At 40.8% G+C, this 21,422-nt stretch overlaps 1 protein-coding gene across 1 annotated transcript in view; it reads left to right on the top strand.

Annotated features, from left to right (window-relative positions):
- Positions 1-21,422, top strand: part of LOC138287290 (spindle assembly abnormal protein 6 homolog) — a 248,489-nt gene that overhangs the window by 214,749 nt on the left and 12,318 nt on the right. The window contains exon 15 of the mRNA XM_069227650.1: positions 11,384-11,466. Coding sequence (XP_069083751.1) covers positions 11,384-11,466 — 83 coding nt within the window. The remainder of the gene's footprint in view (positions 1-11,383; positions 11,467-21,422) is intronic.

Here is a 21,422-nt window from a genome sequence, read left to right as displayed (position 1 = left end):
AAAAACATTTAAATTAGTTTTTTAGTACTACTACATAAAACTTAAAAGTACATGTCCAATCCTTTAATTATAGTGCACTCATGTCATGCATGAGCTACTTAAGCCCTACCTTAGGGGTTACTTAAATGCATTACAAAGAGAATCTAAGGCTTAACAAGGGGGTTATAATGCCAAGTCTAATTGGCAGTTTAAAATTACATTCAGGCTACAGAGGCAGGTCTGGGACATGTTTCCAGGAGCTACTTAAGTGGGTGGCACAACAAGTGCTGCAGGCAAACTAGTCGCACTTAATTTGCATGCCATGAGTATAGGGTATACCACTCTACAAGGGACTTATAAGTAAATTATGTATGCCAAGCAGTTGTAAGCCAATTTTACCATGTTTAAAAGAGAGAGCACAAGCGAATTAGCACTGGTTAGCAGCGGTAAAGTGCACAGAGTCCTTAGGCAAACAAAACAGTATTCAGCAAAAATAGGTGGGATGAAGGCAAAATGCTTAGAGGAAGTCCACCCTAAGGCAGACAGGTCTAACAACATGTTAGTGGCCAATGGGTTAAGCTGCTTAGATGGATTTTGAGGTAATTTCTTTGAACACCTATATTTTTTTTTAGAATTGTGATTTTATAACAGTGTATTGATATGATGATCTTGATAGCACAAGCATGTTTGAGGTATGCACAAAGTAGCAAAACCGGGCCGGATGTAAAAAGCCCTTTTGCCATCTCAATTTCTGTGATTTGTAAAATCATACTGTTTGCAACCACAAAAGGGCTTTTTAAAAAGCCCCTTGGTGTGTAAGACAATTCTTTCGAACTCATAAAAATGCTTTGTCAACTTTTTCCAAATAATAAATAAGATAGGGAATGAAACCGGTGTCCAAGTCCTATTTATAAATTGGAAGGTTATGTATCAATGATTTGTCACTACGATTGCAGTTGCAAACTGACAGTTAAAACACCCTAATTGTGGTTCCAACTGTTTTTAAGGGGAAGCTGTCCCCCGGAGATGACTCAAGTTTGAGAATCGAGTCGACAGCCATGAAAGATTTGCCAGGTCTCCGTTTGCCTTGTTGGAGGATGAACGTTTTTTAATAAGCATTGATCTGCATGTTTTAATATGTAGTTGTGACTCATTTTGGCATCATCATAATCCGCATTTCAACTTTCTGTGGGAAAGGTCTTCAGTATATTGAAGAATTCTTCACCTACAACACTGAATAGCAGATATTTCTTGTCTGCAGCAGCTCTCCCTTTTCTTGTAAAGAAATAGTTTTGTGATCAGACTTTACACGTTCAGCCCAAATAATTGGAAGCCAGAGTCACCTGGAATGTGAAGTGCAGAGTGATGGTGACTGCTGTTGATGACCTCAATGGGACCAAAGCGGCACTCCACCATATGATGTCCATTATGTTTTTTCATCCAAGAATCTTAACAGTTGGGCAGGGCACTATTTTAGTCTGGGCGCCCTTATCTCATGATGTGTGGTAAAACGGTACTGTGATTTCCCCAACTCTTGGGTTAAAACTTTTGTAGCTAGTTCTTACTCTGCTTGCCTGTGATTGCAACCACCATTTTAGGAAAAGGATCCCCATTTGCATTTTTGATACCTTTATTTTGCTTTTTTACTAATTTGTTAAGCACTGGGCGTTGTCCCCACCCAATTTAATTCCAGGTTTCAGAATGACCAGACCACATGCACTGGGGTTTCCAAGTTCCTTAAATAAATTGTGTCAGAGGAGATTTGAACCGGATCAACCTGAAGCTCTTGTCTTTAGTGAGGTCCTTCTTCCTTCATATTTATATTTATTAAATCTTTTTAATAAATCAAACTCTTCATTACATTCATTAAACTTTGGAAAGCAGTTGAGAAAAAAAGACCTTGTTGTACAATAGCAAAGAAGATATAAATTCCAAGACTTATGTGCACTTTGGGGCTGTTCAATGGGCTCTTCTAATGTTCTATTGATCAAATTATACATGGAATAGAGCAGCTCTCATTGATATATTCAGGAGACTGCTATCCAGAGTAGAAAGGCAGATGCAGGAGAAACAAATTAGCCAAACATAGCACTGGTCAGATTTGATGTAACATGGAGGAGAACAATTCAGCATGCGGGTGGGGGAGATGGGAATCTGTACATGAAGTAATTGAAGCCAGGCATCAACCACTGGTCTTCCAGAAGACTTTATTGGTAGGTCAAAGTGATCAGGTAAACCAGGAGCAGTTGTGGTGTTGGGTGCTGGCGTGCAAAGTGTGAATGTGCATTTCCTTTGATGTGAGGGTCTTGATAGAACTATGGGGTGCTCACCCGTAGGGGTCAGTGGTTGTATTCCCATTTGGGCGGAAGTGCCTGTGCAAATACTTGTAGGTGAAGATAGCCTGAAAGCTGACCTTGTTTATTTGTCACTGTTCCAGGCTGTCTTCATTTACTTGTAGAACTCAAATTACATAAGAAAGTGTGGTATCTTTAATCCAGGCTGATTGAGTGTGGTGGCGGGGTGGAGACATGACTAAAAAGAACAAAATATTCTGTATTTTATGTGGTCCCAACTTGTGACAGAAAACACTGTGAATATGCAAATCGTTATTTTAAATAGTATTACATGCATTACAAGCTAGGCTTCTTCAAAATTAACTAGTGTTTAAATAAAACATGCTTTCAATAAATATATTCTAGTAATCAGTAACGAGCCTGTACCTAGTGCAAACATTTTTACGTGTGCATTAAAAGTACACTCTCCAGAACTCAGCTTATAGCACCTTTATATTACTTCTCTCTAAGAATAGATCTTTGCCACCATCAAGCTTTAAAGTCTGCTGAAAAGGTGTATTTCTTCTGTAGCTCTGTCTCATCACTGACCCCTCCATTTGCATTCAGGCAGTCACACCACAAGGTCAGCATTAACCCTTAAGGAACAGCTGTTTTCTTGGAAAAAGTGAGTCTATGGAGTAGCAGGGAGGAGGCCAGCAGTGTTGCAGTCAGATGCAGAACCATATACTCCAATCCCCTTTGCTCTCATGGTAATGTCCCAGGAGAAAGAGTAAAGGAGCAAGATCCTTAAATGGAGTTAAGAGAAGGGTCAGAAGGGGGGGAGTGACAGAGAGCCTGTTTAAGTTTGAAGCGAAAGTCTGGTATGATGGGGGAAGGGGAGAAAAAGTCAGATGAGATAGCCAGCTAGTCAAGGCTGCAGTTATTATTAGGGCATCAAGTGCATTTGCATTGGGGCCCAAGGGTGAGATGGGCTCACGAAACGACATGTATAGGGAGCAATGTTTACTGTTTTGTTTTATGCATTTGTTCTTCCATGAGCCTCACATTTAGTGTGAACTATAAACTACAGAAACAGTGCCCAAGAAAATATTTCATACACTCTGCTCTCTGCACTCAACCCTGCCTCTCCCTCAATCCTTGCCATAAAATTTTAGGGGGTGTCCAACTTCAAAACCTTTAGCTTAGAGAGGCAGCAGGTACAGTTGCATTGGGGACCAATAATGAGACAGGCTCACAAAACCACAGTCAAAGGGAGCAGTATTTACTGTTTTGTTTGATGCATTTGCTCTTTCATAAATCTCACATTTAGTGTGGATTACGAACTACAGAAACAGTGCCCAAGAAAATATCTCATATGTTCTACACTCAGGGGCTCAGGGTAAAACAATGTTAAGACCTCTGAAGTGCATGGCCTAACAGCTGAATAACAACTGCAGTCATAAAATTGAAAAGTAACTCTTCCCAAAACATTTACACAACTACATACATCCAGCAAATGTGGATCATGCCATCAAACTCAGGCTAGCACCTCCAACAATCAGTCAGGTTACCAGAATAGATTTTTCGCAATATTGCCTAGGTGAAGTATCATCTCTATAACCATTTATAGCTATTGTCATATTGAACACATGATAGCCTTAGGCACCCTGAATCCAGATTTGCAGAATGTCTTCCTCCAGCAATATGTTCATGAGATCATGTTCCAATGCCTGCATATACATCAGTCTGGGCCCATCCCCACAGATTATCAGTGGCACATGTGCATATGGAACGGATTGATGTTGGTGTGGCTGAGTAAATTGTACCTCATACAGTTTAAGGGCCTTCAAGCTTTTTTGTACTGTTTTTTAAGACTGATGGCAGTCTGGGCATGCTCAATCAAGTTAAGTTGTTACAGGCACAATAGGCCAAAGTCATATGTGGCATTGTGATGTCTGGGCTGCCAAGTATCAACGTATGTAGAGGAAGATAAGAAAAAATGTTGCAGTGTTCACGTGTCAGTGTGCAAATCAGTCTCATATTAACTTACCAAGAATGTGTCAACAGCGCTCTCCGGGAGCGGTGTAGTTGCCACATGGTCTTTGGTGCTCACCAATTGGACCCATTTCTATAGTTCATGAGGTTTGATAATGTACTCTTACTTTCTCCATAAGAATGACCGACAGGGGTCAAAGTATCAAGACTTTATATAGAAATTATTAAACAATTTACATTAATTAGCAGTGATCAGGTTAGCAGCAAAGTACAGATAATAAGTAAAGAACTCAGTAATGTTCAATAATAAATCCACCATAGATTCACCTTCTAAGAGTGAGAGAATGGGGGACTTCCTGATGAGGGATGGGCAGGTCCTTTTATAGGACTTTAGACAAAGGTTTTCCAACATTACTACATAAATACACTATTCTCAAGATATGCACAAATGAGGAGCAGGCGACATGAAACATGTTACTACAAAATACATTCAAGGATTCTATCATGAACCTAGGATATTGAATTGAGAGGCTCCCAAATTCAGTTCCGGTGAAAATAATTATAACATTGTAAAGAGAGCAGTCTGGGACAGCAAAGTTGTCCTTGGTTGGGTACATCTTAATCCCAAAAGCTGGGAAAACTCACAGTTCTTTATTAGAGCAAAGACAATAGCAACAATGATAGTTATGTGGTGTGTATTGTCATTTTCGAAATGGAAACCAGTTAATCTCTCTGTTATGTTAGCGCAAGCTTCATTTCAAACTTCTTAGAAAAGATAAACAATGTTGACACACATGCCACCCTTTAGATATTTTACTTGTGCCTCTCCAGGACCACAGCATAGTTTCTACACTGTGCTACTACAAAGTATTACTCATTGTGAATTATTTGGCAGCATTACAGAGTATATTTCATGGGGGAGTTAGAAATGTAACTGCTTTTTGTTCCTCAAACGATTTTGTCCAAGTTCTTCAGCTAATCCAAATGATATTTTAGGTTGGCCACTAATATGTAATGATCTTTGTACTGTACTAACAGTACACTAATGACAACAACCTGATAGCAGATTCACCTTGAAACTCTGGGATGGTTATTAGCCTATATAAATTGATGTGCTTGTTAAAGTATGTTATATAGAGTTTGTAATGGGATAGATAAGGTTGATGACTGTCTAAACTACAATAAAGTAAAGAAGATCATTTACGCCCTAGCTATGCACCAGAATAATACAAACTCTAACTTGCTTTACCTAGGCAGACCCTGAAAGATGTATTATGTTCATTTAACCTGTGGGCAGAAGTGGTGAACAACCTAAGGTACTTGATCTTATGTTGATTCAAGGCAAAGTCAAAATTCTAATATCGGTCCTAGTTTACACATGTACCCTTGAACTTCATCTTCAATTAAGATATATAATGAAACGGTTCCATCTCCTCCATTTGTGATGGAAGAGACCATCTCTCATTATGATGCAAGAATGCCACATCATCAGCATATAGTGCAATTCGGGGATGCTGCAGTGGTGTAATGAAACTTAAGAAGGTCCCCTTCAAACTACATGGAGGGGGCCCTCTCTGGATTCAGTCAGGAGCTCTCAGGCCAGACTACTGTGCTGAGGGGGCCCCCTGGAGCTGACACCCCCCGCACCACAGGGGCTGTGTTGGTGTGTGTTGTGCCACTGGGATGCTGGTAAACACTGGTAGATTTGTGATCAAGGGACTCATTACTCTCACATAGGAATTAGTTTTGTCATCAGTGCTGAGATAGTGCAATTTAGCCTCACACTAAGCAAGATTATCACTTTTGGGGACCGTCTCTTGTTGACTCTAATATTTGTGGCCATTTTTCACCGTCATTTTAGTGAGGAGAGGAATACTCAAGAAATGTTGGAGTATAATTCACTCTGCAGCTAAAACACCTTCATTCTGCTGAATACAAGACGTAACAAATGTACACAGCCTGAACTATACTCTGCGATAGAAAAACAAAAATTATGTTTTTATTCTTTTTGGCAGCGAAATTCTATGAGTGCATAATATTTAGTGCACTTTAGACGACATTTGTTGTTCCTGCTGATTCAATGGGTGGGGCTCGGGATTTCCTATTGGAAAAATAGCTTCCGCCTACACGAGCTTATTTTGACACTTCACCTCCCTTCAGCTAGTGGAGCTAGATTGCCTCCGTTCTGAACTTCAGCTATTGTCTTTATTAAGGCAAACGGACCCAATTACTAGCCACAGAGAATGCGTATTTCCAGTCTCAGATCTTTATCTGGCCTTCTTTTGTGGTCTCTTACATAACGAAAATCCAATCAGAGGGAGGGAGCTTTCAGGTAGTGGCAAATGATCTATGGGACCCTCTGGTTCAAGTCAGCCAGGGAATGTAAGGCCTTATTTGTTTTCCGAATGTTGCTGAAAATTATTTATTTCTCACTAGAATCTGAAACGCTTTTGATTCACACAGGGATTTGGTAACTCGCGACAGTGCACATTTTTGGTGGTAGACATGCACACAAAGAATGGTGCATATAACATCCTGCATACCCTGCTGTGCATAACCCAGTTCTTTTACTAATGTTTTTATTTGCCCACTTTAAACAGTAGGGCTCCTTCATTGCATGTTGTCACTCCCATGCAACTTCCAAATCTGAAACTTACAAACTCATTTCCCAGTTCTTGTACACCTGTGCAATTTATTGTGATGACTGAGGTTTAGTTTTAAAGTTAAGGGCAGTTCTATAATCTTTATCAAATACAATATCAATTTAATTTTTTGTAATGTTATTTTGAATTTCAGTGTCATCAGTTAAATGGTCTTTCTCATAGATCTAAAATCTTCAAGATTGTTTGAGCCGTTTCCCGCAACATTCACGCTGTGCCTTTTTACTTACTTTTAGAGGGTGTTCGGCGCAGATTTAGTATTTTATTTTCAAACACTGAGATAGAAGAGGCTGTGGTAAATTCATTTGCTGTGTCATGGGAAATTGACGAGATTGAGAGGATGTCTTCTTCATAGGGTCTCAGCTGTACGATGTATCTTTAATCTTATTTCACAGTTGGTTATATCCTGGCTTTTGCATCAAAGGAAGTGAATTATTTTACGACAGTGAAAACCTCAGACTCATAAGCTCTAAGATCGTATTTTACATGGACCAATCGCTCTGCAGTTTCACGTGGTCTTTACCACTATACGACTGATTGCCTCTGCAATACAAAGTTATTGAATACTCTGTTAGTTGTTATACTTATTTAAAATGTCTACTTAAAAAACTGAAGTCAATATTTTGAACTTCATTTTTAATTGTCAGTTACCGCTTTAAGTTATTGTGAATGTATGGAATGTAATCATTTTTAAGGCAACCCTCCTCCCCCTTGACTAGCTTGACTTTTTTGTACTGGGAACCAGAGTTTGTTCTATGTCGAGTTTGTCAAATATTTATTGTGATTTTAATTAATCCTACAATAAAGAATCACACACAAAAACAGTATGTGTAATAGGGAATTGCCACAGGTCATAAATGATAAGTTTCTCTTCTCATTGTGTCGAACAGTGAGCCATATGTCCCTGTTGATGTGAAAAAAGTCACTTTGCAGGGTATTTTGCACACGCAATGGCATAAAAAAATATTTAATGGGGATTAAGGGGCTGATTACGAGTTTGGCGTATGGGAACACCGGTCCGCCAAACTCCTGCCGTGGTGGACACTGCCATGCTGGTGGACTCACCTCCGGCCCCATTACAACTTACCCACTGGGCTGACTGACAGAAATCAAGGTTTCTGCCGGTCAGCCCAGTGGGAAAGTGGCAGCAGCACTGTTGCCGGCTCATATTAGAGCCGGCAGCTAAGCTGCTGCACACAGGGGGCACTAGCACCCTCGAAAAGCGCACTGTCTGCGCAGCAGACAGTACGCATTTCAAGGTTGCTAGGCAGGGGGATCACTGCACTGCCCTTGCCATTGACTTGGGCAGTTCAGGGGCCCCCAGCACTTGTTCTTTGCCACCAAGGCTGGTGGAGAAAAAGGTTATAATCAGCAGGGCGACGCTGAGTTCAGCACCACCCTGGCTGATTCCAACTTGCACCACCCTCAGTCTAGGATCACTGATCCTGGCTGGGACGGCAGAAGGTTACCTCGTAATGTGGCGGTCGGGCTGCCACAGTCGCCGCGGCCGGACAGCCACTGAGAGCCCGTCAGTCTGTTGACTGCCAGGCTCGTAATAAGCCCCTATAAGCAGCATTTCTGGGGTTTCATTTTAAATCGGATCATTTTAAAAGATATAACTCTGCCGGAGATTTAGTTAATCAAGTGCGTTCACTGCTCATGCTGTATTTGAGTTACCTCTTCCTGTAGTAATATTTGACGGCTTGCTAATGCAACTTTTAGCACGCAAATTTAGAAAATGAAGAACTCTGGTATCCAAATGGAATGAAATAGTCTTACTGCATTGAACACAATGGTGAATATCAGTACTTACCACATATCTGGCCCAGGAAAGGCCTACCTCCAAACCTGGTGCAGTGAATATATTTTCAAAATGAATTCATGAAACTTGACATCTAATCTCAGCTTTGCTACTTCACCTAAATATGCTGGGAACTTGGGCAGGGCCCACAAAACACATTTCCCTGACAACGGGAGCCCCTTGTTCATACCAACAGAATCACTTCAACCCTAGTTGTGATAAAGATGACTAGCTGGAAAAGTAAAACCAGGAGAGAGGTTTTTTAATCCTGGCCTTCTATTTGGCCGAATTGTTTGATCTTGTAAAAACTACTAGAAAGCACGTGGTACAAAAAAATTGGGGGCCTGGCGGAGAAGAGAAGTGCAGAATCTGGGGGAGAAAAGAAGTGCAGAATCTCATATGTTGTAATATGGTGGTAAATGTATATACTGTGCAGCCAGTATCTCAGATTAACAAACTGTTTGATCCTAAACAAATCATTCTGTCTCTTTGTCTCTAGCCACTGATCTATTAATATGACACCACATAGAAAAAGAATTAATGAAAGAAACAAAAATGATGGGCATACTGCCTGGAACAGGTGCCCAGACTGGTAGTCATTAACACGATCAGCGATGCTCATCGGTAGGTTGCTGGATTTGCATCTCAACAGCTGAAGGTGCTCTGAAACTGAATTGTGCAAGACTCCTTCTGTGCTGTATCTCCTCCTTCATAGCCACTTACAGGTACCTCTTTAACAGCCTATGAAGGGCTGAGAAAGTGAGAGTTGCTTGTTGTTTGAAAAGGTTAAAAGTGGTGGGAAAATCCAAATGCAAGGTAACGGGCATCCCACAGTGCCTCTGTGTGGGCAATGGGACAGCAGCCATGATTGCAAGACCATCCTTCAAAATACAGGGAATTCCTAACCCTAACACCAGAGAATGCATTTTTGCTTTTAACAGTCTATGGTAGAGCAACAAGATATACGCCTAAAATATACAGTGAAACATGGGAGGCATGGAGGCTGATACAAAAGTAGGGACCAAAGTTAGAGCAAACATGAAGCTGTCATGACATACATAATGGATGGTGGTAAATGCAGTAGAAGAGAAATGAAAGAAAAATACATGTAAACCAGGAGACTTTTAAAGGTACTTGCAGCATTATTTCAAAGAAAGGACACTACGGAATGCAACGAACATATGATGTCCCTGAGGAGAAGAATAGGAAACCCAATTACTGACTGAGAAGCACCGTAGATGTTGCATGAACATGAAGGTTTAGTTAAATAAGAGAGGTGGAAGCTAGTGGCAGAGCTATAAGGTAGGAGGGATGACGCATATGCACACGTTGGTGATGCCAGTGCTTATATATGAGCCTGTGTGAGCCACCCACAAGATCAAATATAGTATATATAATATAGATTTGGGAACTAGCACTTATGTTTCTGCATCAGTTATTTAGCAAGAGCATTGGAAGGAAAAACACCCAAAATGGAAAGACAGAGCAAGTTTAGGACAGAAAAATTGTCACAAAGGGAGAAAGCAGGAACCTTCAATAGTGAAAGAAAGGGGCAGGTAGTGCCTGGTAAAGGATTTAAGAGGCATGAAATGGGTTGAAGACTATGTAGCCCTGGTATTTGGCACATGGACTTTTAATTGTACAGGTTGCAGGCTTCTGAGCAGAGCGTTGGCCATCAGCACTCATTCATTTACAAATTAAGCAAGGGATGATGCTGAGTTTGAGGGAGTGCCTAAAAAGGGATGTACAGTTGATATTAAAAGGAAGATCTTCCCACTTTATACAGATTAAATCTGCAGCTTTATCCCTAATTTGGCTGAACATGATTTATTGCATTTTTTGGCCGTTTTGTTCTTGCAAATTGTTTTTTTCTTTTTTTTTTTTTTCATGTACCCCATTTTCACACTTAACACTTGAGTTTTGTGATCTCCTCATTTCATAGCCTTATAAGCCTATTCCAAGCAAAAACCTATGCACTGACTTTCTCCCCAATACATGGAAGCTGATTTCCTCTTCCAAAACCCTTTAATTTCCGTCCCCTAAAGTCCCAACATAGTGATCGCTATGCAAACACAAAGGCTGAGACTTGAGGCCCCTGCCCTACAAATATATTTGACATGACATGTCACTTAGTAATAGTGGAAATCTATTAAACAAGATAGGATAACAGAAAGAGACCTTGAGTGGTGAAGAGGTTAAACCACTCTAAAGAGACAAAGAAGATATGCAGTTGTATGTGTACAACTGGTAGAGAGAGGAAAAGAGATCATGGAGGGATTCAGGAGGGTTGACAGACAAGGTTGTGATTCCAAAGGTTTTGAGGCTGCACAAATGAAATCTGGCAAATTGACACACAAAGAAATATGTGAAAATGTGAACTGATGAAATGTCATTCATGAGGAAGGTAAAGACTACAGGCATGCTACAGTTACTACAAAGTCAGGGTAAGGAGACACAGGGTTGATTGATTGACACAGCATGATTGGAGCTTATGGAGGCCACATGGGAACAGGGGCCAAAGGAGTACCTGATTAGTGAAAATAGTGTTTGTCGTATAAGGTTCCCTGTGTCTGAAAATGTGAAATTATACACTAGTTAGAGGGCTTGGATGTGGAGCTGAGTTTTAATTCGTTTCTGAAATCAATTTAACTGATTAACATATATTGACATTGCAGTGATCGGCCAGGTTTGGATATGAAATATTTGAATTGTGGCATACCCATCAGAGGACCAAATCCTTCAAATGCACTTGGGACAGGTACGTATATTTCATAATTCAGATAAAAAAAAAATTACATTACCTTAAATTACCTTTGAAAGTTTGTGACAAGTCTTCATCCCAGAAAACACTGATCAGCAATTAATTGTAGGCTTAGGAATCTATTAACCTGTTTTTCATTACTGTCACCTTTATTGTTGTTTCACACCATTATAGTATTTATAGAAACGTTTTCATGAAATATCTGATGTTCGACCTCCTCAATTTATACATATAATTAGCATGTGATATTAGCTTAAAAATTGTAAAGTGAAAATGTCAGTATCCCCACCAAACTTTGGTGTGGTTTGGAGGTTGTTTCAATATGCAAGTTTTAAGAATTTCTTGCAGTTCAAATTAGGAGAATGACATTTCTTGAAACAGAATTTATTTATATTATTATTATTAGCGAGTCTTAAATAACTCACACCTACCTGCTCAGGTTTCCCAGTACTCTAGCAGCAAGTCGGCTGTATGCAGGCCCCACTGACTCATAACGGCCAAGTCTTCAGTTGCCAGCGAAAGATGGACAGTGAAGTACAGCGTCTTAAGGGTTCTGATTAGGCATCACGCAGCTTAGGACCCTGGTATGCAAAGGAATGGCCTCCTATGTGAGTACATTTGACTCTAAGGACAGTGCACAACGGCAGTATGCTGGAGCGAAGTGGGAGGGCCAGCTGGTGTAGTCTGACAGGATCATGAAGGTAACTTGGGCCTGCCCCTGTTCTAGCTCTGTACAAAAAGCACAAGCCTTTAAAGTAGATTTACTTTTCCACCAGGGGCCAGTGAAGTTCTTGGAGGAGAGAGCAGACCAAGGAAGCTTGGGGGAATCTGTTTAACATCCTTGCAGCCCAGTTCTGAACCTCTTGCAACCATCTAATGGGTGCTTTATCTGCCGCCAGATAAAAAAAAATGTCCTTAGTCCAGTCCAGTATCACCATACTGAGCACCTGAATAACCATCCTTTGAACTGAGAACAGGAATAACTAAATTTTTTGCAACCATTTCAGGATGGCAAAACAGATGACAGTGACCTTCACCACCTGTGGCTGCATTGACAACTTATTGTCCAATAGGAAGCCACGCTTCTTGACCTTGGGAACCAGGTCTGTAAAGGCACCCAGGTTTGTGGCCAGTGCTGTGAACTCCAAAGTGCTGGGTTCTTACCCAGCACCAATACCTCACTCTTGTCCCCTTTAAGTTTGAGTGAATTATTGTTCATCCACTCAGTGACCAGTACCAAGCAGGAGTTTGAGGCCTTCGGCTTGGGGTCTTGACCAGGTGATAGAGACGATGATTTGCATATCATTGGTGTAGGAAAATAAAGTGAGGCCACAGCTTTCCACTAAGTAAGCCAATGGGTGTACATAGATGTTGAATAATGCTTGGCTTAAGGCTGATCCCCTGAGGTGAGGGCATGCTGTTTGGAAGAAGCACTGGCTGAGGTAACCTGGAAGGAGCGATCCTTTAAGAAGGAAGTCATCCAGGCTAGAGCTCTCCCTTTGAATCCTAGAATGGCTAATGTTTCTAAGAGTGTAGTGTGAGACATAGTATTGAAGACCATGCTGAGATCTAGTAAGGTCAGTGCAGCAGTCTCACCTTCATCCAGGAGCCGTCTGAGGTGTTCTGTGACTCCTAGAAGAAATGATTTGGTACTATGGTCGCTTTAAACCCAGATTGGTTTGTATATATGCTATGCTATAGTATGTTCTGCTCTAAACCTAGATTGATTCATAAATATGCTCTAAACCCAGATTGATTGATACATAATAAAAATAGGTCTTCCCCAAGCACATACTGTCAGAATTGCACTATGTAATAATAGCACCTCATAACTCTTTTTGTAAAACTGTAAGACTTCCAATGTCAGAGCCATTTTACCAAGCCGTCGGGTAGCACAACAGTGACATGTTTTTCATCCTTAACAACAGCAAACATGTCTAATACCGAAGTAGAATGGCTGGTGGTGCACATGTTGTGGCGGAACAGCCTTTTATCTTTTGAGGTCAAGAGAATTTATTAGTGTAGTCGTTAATATCAAAATTTAATTACTACTTTGTCCTTTCATCACAGCCCCAACAGTAGAGATTGGCAACTACATTGATGACTGCATTAAAAAAGAACCATACAACTGAATGAAGTCCCTATTTCCCCCATACATTCCTGGAACCAATGCTTTCCATTTGTGGTCAGCCTCTAGATTGGGGATAGCAGGGGTGGCACTGAGGTCTCGGTGCCTCAAGAATAAGTATGTAGGATATCAAAATTGTGCTTTTATTTACAGAAACAATTCTGAAATATTCCTGACTGGTATAGTTCCTCCAGATATTGCAGTCTGAGTGTGTGTATTGCCATGCATAGTAGGAGATTAGATTGGTGTATATCTTACTGTAAGACAGAAATGACATGAACTAATTCCCTCTCAGCATCTCAACAGTGAGCATGGGAAGTGTATCCTTCCTTGATCTGCAGAAATGAGAGGATGTGTTCGAGAGTTGCTGTGGACGGCGGAAGAGCGTCCACACAATGTGACATTATCTGCTGTGTGCCGTGGAGCCATGTCTCATCTTCCAACTAGAGGCAGGTTTGCTACCCTGAAGAATTAATACCAAGTGCTGGCATGATCTACATTCTGGTAGAGGTGAAGTAGAGAGAAACCAGTAAAGTAAACTTATCAATGCAGAATGAGAAGCAATACCCACCAGGTGGCATCTCTGGTCTGAAGATTCTTCCTTTAGACGCCATCCTGGATGATCACATCGTACACTGAATCATCTCAATGCCAATTTGGGTCCAAAATTGGCAAATGCTAAAGCTGCTGGCACCGTGGTATCACTGAGTCCTAAGCCAAAGCAGTGGCTGGTGGAAATGGGATAGAGTTCATGTGTTTTATCACAGGGGTTAGTTATTCGAATTCTCATTAATATGGAGAGCATTGATACTGTAGGTAAATAAAATTATTAGTTAGCTCAGAATCATATGATCCACATTCAGCAGAATATATGCCTTCCTTGGATAGTGCAAAACTCTTCCCATGATGGGGCTACGAATAAGGGTTACTTTCCTTCAGCTGCTCTATAGCTTCCATCAGTTGAGATGATCATGCTTTATAAATGAAATGAACAAAAGTAGCCCATTTTCTAGAAATAAAAGTTATTAGGCAATGTATTCCTGTAACAGAAAAAATTGCATTGTTCTACCTATTTTTGCAGGCTAGATAGAAGTGGTATTCAAGAATTTGACTCAGTCAGATTCTGTAGCCAAATGGGTGGACAAAGCATTTAGGAGAGTCTCCATGGCACTAATGTTTGACTATTAGAGATAGTGCTTAAGTAACCTATGCATCATAATAGTTTTACTGGGATTTTAAATCTGTATTATCAATAATAATGTTGGCATATCCTCCTTGAATTTGTGGAGAAGCAGGTGGCATTAATTTAGGATATCTCTTACAACAGTCTTACGCCTTTTGCATTACATCATCATAAATTACAACCTTTGTCTAGAAATTAGGAACCTGGACTCAAACAGCCCATTTGTAAAAGATAATAGACTTTAAATTTGAAGCGAATGTCAAGAGGGCAAGGGAGGGCTGTAAGCTCACTCCTGGATCCAAACTGAATACTGAATCAAGGTCATGGTATTGACAGCCTTCCGAATACCAGCCTAACCATTTCTCATGCCCTAAATAAATGTTACATGTTATAAAAAGTATTATTTATTGAATGCTGTTTTACCAAAATGCTTCCATAACGCATTATGCTGAAACATTAGAAGGAACTCAAATTAGCTAAATAAATTGAGACAGTTATGTTTCTTTCTGAACATTAGAAAGTTGAAGTCCAGTTGTAAACCAGCACAAGGCCATTCCCTGACTTCAGGGTTAGGACTGAAAAAGCTATTTTTCCATGCTCTTCCCTCTGATGTCCTAGTACCAAAAAAATGTAGCAAAGATCTGAACAAATAGCCATACAGGACTGATTGTTTCTGAATCTCTCTAATAAAGAAGATGCCATACACAGTACTTTAAATTTAATCTGGTGATACCAGAGCAGGTTGGTACTGGGATTATGTTTTCCTTATATCACTTGTGTTCTTGCTTGATCCGGAGAGCGACTCAGGTCCCCGTTCTTCCACTGAACTTCTTTTTTTTTTAGATGTAGTAGCAAGAATTTCATACCGATTCCCACTGGGATGCCAAAAGAAAATTATCTTCTTCCTATTTGGCATCTGCAAGTATCTCTTTAGGAGTCTTTACATTAGAACCCATTTGAGGGCTATTATATGTTACTCTGCTCTCAGTTGGCAGGGGGCCCATTCTAATTACAGGGTCCCCTTAAACCTCCCGGTTGGAAGACTGTCCTTCGGACACCTGTGGGACCCCTTGTCCTGGGGCACCCCCCGTCATGCATGCCATCACCTTGAAAAAGGATTTGAGGGAGGGGGTAATATTTGCTCTCCCCTTACAGGAAGTCTGGTGCAATGTTTTCCTCTGTCTTTTTTTAGCCCTCCTCCAGGCTTTGTCACTACTAGGCCTTCTTGCATACCTAGGGGTCTGAAAACTCCCACTCCACCTTCTACGCGATGCCTCTTAGTGGCTTGGAATGCGAATACACTCTCCACCCATCTCCCAGTTTAGTTCTTAAATTTAAGACCTCCTCCTGTTGGGACCTTAAAAAATACCTCTTCCGCTGCACTTTTGTACCAGGCTCCTTGGGGCTCGTAGGCAGCATGAGAACTTTCTTCATAAATGGAGATAATCATCCCCTTACCCCCTCCAACTCCAAACTGGCAGCGCAGCTCTTTCCCTAAATCTTACTCTGCACTCCTGCATCACAGCTGGAAGCGATGTAAGGAACAAACACAGCAGCCCACTTCACCTCAGCATGCCATGACAAATTTGTGTTTCTGCTGCCCCTGCCGACTCCTCCTGAACTGACCATCACCAAGGCTGTGCTGTCCTCCACTATCGAAGCGCACTAGCTGTGGATCCCCCAGTGCGCCATGCTCCTGGTCTCCACGGTGACTAAGTGTGTGCTTTTCTCACCAAAAAACAGGCTCTTTTGCACCTTTATCTCCCCACTTTTAAGGAAGGGCATTCTTCTAGCCAAGAGGGTAGAGGAGCTAGGTCTACTTCAGCAAACTCCTCTGTTTTAATTGACCTGCCTTTAGACAGCTACCAAGGGTGTTTCAATCATCATCGAGAAAAATTTTACTATAGATGCAGCAGAATTCAGAACCGATCATTTGAGCAGAAGGTTTATAACCAAAATGAGCCCGAGACAGGACACACTCATGTGTGCATGGTATTATGGTCCAAACTCTGACAATGCTTCTCCCTTTTGTACCCTTAGTGGGAATCTTTCGGATTTTTCTGCTCCCCCAGTGATTGGGGTAGGCTTACTATGAGTGATGAATTAGATAAGTGTTCAAAGAAGTGGGGAATGGGGCCTTGTAGAGTCAAGAAAGCAATAAGGAACTTGATGCTGCATTTTGCTATGTTTGGTGTGAAAAGATGGGTTGTAGAAGAAGATATACCTTTGTAAGTAAGTTGCTGGTATATAACATTAAGGATATTAGGCATATCCCAGCTAATTGCTCTGACTATTCTGCCTTTTTTTTAAAGTTGAAGTTCCCAGTAATACAGGTTGATACCAGAAGGAAAGTTAATAGGGTGTTAATTTTAGATTTCAATTTAATTTATTTACTGCAAGAAGAAACTAAATACTAATTTTGCTATAATATAGGGACGGCTCCTTTAATGTCACTGTTGCATGTATATAAGGCTGTAGCATGTGGTAAGCTCCATAAGTGGGGAATAATCAAAAGGAGGAAGAACCACAAAGAAGATAGGTTTGAAGAGGATATAGGGGCTTTCGAAAGAGTCGGCAGGACTGACCAAGAAGCAGAGGTTGTAGGACAATGTTGTCAGAGAAACTGTAGACCTATGTTCAGGTAATGGGAAAAGGAACAAGAGTCAAGTGGCAAGCATGCAGGGTAGTAAATGTTGAATATGGACAGAAGTTTGGCAGGCTTCTAGCTTGGAAAGCTAAAACAGAGAGAACAACAAACTATATAAATGAATTAATGATAGACTTAGTAGGTAACAACTGAGGCCTCCCGCAAGAGATGGAATGTTAGAATGTATGAAGTGTTGTATACAGAATTTATCTGTTTCCGGCCTTTGGGCTTAAGGGTGGGGTTGAAGGGGTAAGCAGTTACGGATTTAGGCCCATGAAGATCAGGAATCTCCGCTTAGGGATATCACAGAGGAGGAAATTAATGTGCAACTTAGTCAAGCTCACAATAATAAGGCTGCAGGTCCTGATGCCCTCCCGGGTGAATTCTATAAAAGTTTGAAAGAGTTAATATTACTGATATGGATATGTTGTTGTTTTTGTTGAGGGGGAGGTCTGTCTCACCATCGATGTGGAATGATGCATAATCACCTTCACTCAAAGCCTAATAAGGCCCCAAGGAAGGTATATTCACACATGCCAATTTAATTATTGAATTTTCATTTTAAGGTTTTTGCAGGCATCCTTTCCAGCAGATTATCTAGGGTAGTAATGGTATTGCACAAGATTTGTTCCTGGAAGGGAGCTACAGAACCTCACACATATTCTAATATCTTCAGTGGATTTGGCCGTAGTTAATTCTGACCCATTGGGCATAATCACCATAGAGGCAGCTATGGCATTAGGCTGAGTCTGTTGGGCATATATGAAGCAAATCTTACATATGTTTTGTCTCTCCTGAGTATTTGGAGGGACATTAAAGATCTTATACTTTGGTCCTAGAGCACAGGTTTTGGTCAATGGAAATCTGACAAAGCAAATAATAATCTGGCGAGAACCTGGCAGGGATACCCACTTTCCCCATTCTTTTTGACTTGTATAACAAACCTTTAGAATTTACTTTTGAGAAAGACAAAGTGATAATTCCATTTCCGTCTCCAAGTAATGTGAGGAAAATAGCATTGTTTGTGGACAATATTATTCTCTATACAAAATAACCAGTCAAAACGGTGGCACATCTGGGAGGAATCACAGAAGCCTTTGGAATGTTTTCAGGATATGCCATAAATAAAGATAAGACCGAGGTGATTGGGTGGAATGTGTTGGGATTTCTAAACATACTAGAATTAGGTATCTTGGAATTATTGTGACCCAAAACTTGGGGGAAGTTCCAAATTTAAATGTGCAAAACATAATGAACGATATCGATGACTTGTTGGCAAGCTGGAAGTACCTCCCACTCACATTATATGGTAGGACAAATTTAGATAAGATGGTCATGTTTCCTAAATTGACTTTCCTATTTGCTACATCCCATTACAGTTTTCCAAAGACTATCTTGCTAGGATACAGGGCAAGATAGGCAAGATCAGGAGCTTTATCTGAGCTTCTAAGAGGCCCAGACTGAGCTGGAAGAAGATGAGAAGGAAATTGGAAAAAGGAGGCTTGGTGTTCCCAGATGTCTTACTATATTATTATTCATTCCAATTCAGGAATACTAGAATACTATTTTTGACACCCGATAACTCTAGTAGGAGGGTATTATATCCTGCTAGTGGCATAACAAAGGCCCCGGCAGCCCTGGCGGTGTAGGGGGGGCCTTAAGCTCCAGTGTGCCCCCTCAGCACAGTACTTTGGCTTGAGAACTCCAGAGTGAGTCTGGAGAGGGGTCTTCTATTCACTGTGCAGGGTGGCCCCCTCACGCTTTGTTATACCATTGATCCTGCTATGTTGAGTTCAACAGGATCAGATAAGTTTCTTTGTAAAGAACCAACATTTATTAAGAAGGTATAGATGAAGGATTTCCAGGAGTGTGGTGCAATATTAGAAGAACACTGAGTATAAATTACTACTCAGAGTTTGCCCCTGTTTGGAATTCACCCAGGACGCCACCTTTTCTGGAGGATAAGCTCAAGTTTTTAATGATTGAGGCTGGTATAACATCTTGGGGGCAATAAATGGAGGATAACGGGGTAATCTCATCGGAATGTGTGTGTTTAAGTGCTAGCAGTTAGTTTCATTGGAGGTGACACAAAAGTAGGAGACTGAGGAATGGTGGGAGCATGTAGAGAGGGCACAGGACCATGCAACCCTAAAACAGGAGATTTCTATTTGGAGGTGGATGATAAAAAGCGTATGGTCCCTATGCATTCGTGGGAAGGGTTCCCTGTAATAGAAGGGCAGTCCAAATTATGGAAATAGTCTTTAGGCCTCCTATAAGTCACAGTTAAACCAGCAACCCACAGGAAAATATTTTTTCACACTACATAGAATTTATCTGAACTCTAGAAGATGACTACATTTGTGAAAGGTCCTGTAGCATGCTGTAACAAAAGTGAGAAGGAGAAAGCCAAAGATGTCCATATGTTCATCACCTGCTCCAAGTCGAACACTTTTTGGGAAGGGTATATCTCAGGCTCTCTCAGAGCTAGCAGGTTATCAAATGGAAGATAGTCCCCTATTGATCTTGTTTGGCATGGATGTTCAACTGAGCTCAGTCATTGCATCATGTGTCAGTAGACCTTTCTTTTTATATATGTTTTGCTCAGTAGGAGGGACATCTGTATAAACTGGCTTCTGGACCCCCCCTACCCTCTATAAATTGTTGAGGGAAGCAGATCAAGTGTGCAGTTTAAACATGGAATGTTGTAGTAATAATAAGAGCTCAGCACACACATGGGATTTTTACACTAGATTGAGAGAGGGTCATCAACCCCTAAGGTCCAATGATTAAGCTGGTTGGGCTGAGGGGTATGTGGTTGGAGTTTGGTTTTCTCCAACCTCTGCATGGTATATTCGGTGACAGTCGGTCAGATGGTAAATTAACACCTCTCGGGTTGCAATCCATTTTATCTGAAAGTGAATGAGGACCAAACAAAATATGCATATAGAAAAAATGAGGACCAAAGAAACATATATAAAAAATATAAAATACTTCTTCAGATGTACATGGACCCTTATGGAAGGTAGCTTATGTGTAGAGCATGGTCTTGATTAAACTTGTCTGCTCCAAGAGCTAGGCATACCCTTTGTTGTAAAATATCTGTAACTTTTGAAGGAATACATAGAATGTATTTCTTTAGTCCAGTCATGGTTCAACAATTGTAGCATACATCATGTTCCTACCACCTAGGATAGGCACAACAATATGTACACAAAAACTAAATATTAAAGAATAAACTGTGGTAACAGCAGTCATTTGTGATTTGAAGTAGACCACTTAATCAATTTCTAAGTCCTTGGTTTTTCACATCCCTTGCTAGATGGTGAAAAGGACCCCAGTTCTTGTTTCAGAATAAGGAGCATCTGAGTGTTATCTTCATTCATGCCAGATGAAAGACCGTGGTGTGGATAAGATGAGCAAAGAAAGTAATACGTAGAAAGAACCTGCCCCAAAGGTATACCACAAACTATCTGTTCAGACAGACCTATATGGTGATGTATGAATGGCTAGTAATTTGTCTGACAAAAGAGAACACTGCTAATCTAATACATGGTCTGTGGTACTGATTTCCCCACATAGGTTTGAAAAACTTGTGTGATCAATGATGTATGTGTAAGGCTGGACGAAGGCACCCCTCTCCACTGCCCATCATTCTCACATTATCTAGCATGTAGACTAAAATTATATACCTCAGAGGATTCAGAGACAACATGGATATCGCGAAGACAATCATGAAATTAAGTATATCAGCAAAGATGAGTGGCTATATTGTTCAATGTCTTTGCAAAAGCTGGTAACAGGGGAGCAGGAAGCTACCTCGCTGCTGAAGTGACAAGGGGCAGTTTTGCTTACAGTTGCGGAACTTTACTCTTCGGTGGGTCATCCAGCTGAGATCCTTAATTTAAACTTATGAACAGTTTAATAACCTGTTCCATGTTAATGACGCTAAAGGAGATCAGAAATCTGTTGCACAATAGAACAGGGAAGAGTTTGTC

The sequence above is a fragment of the Pleurodeles waltl genome, chromosome 1_1 (genome assembly GCF_031143425.1).
Source record: "Pleurodeles waltl isolate 20211129_DDA chromosome 1_1, aPleWal1.hap1.20221129, whole genome shotgun sequence".
Taxonomy (NCBI): domain Eukaryota; kingdom Metazoa; phylum Chordata; class Amphibia; order Caudata; family Salamandridae; genus Pleurodeles; species Pleurodeles waltl.
Note: the sequence above shows the minus strand (reverse complement) of the source record. Positions and strands in the feature narration are given on the sequence as shown.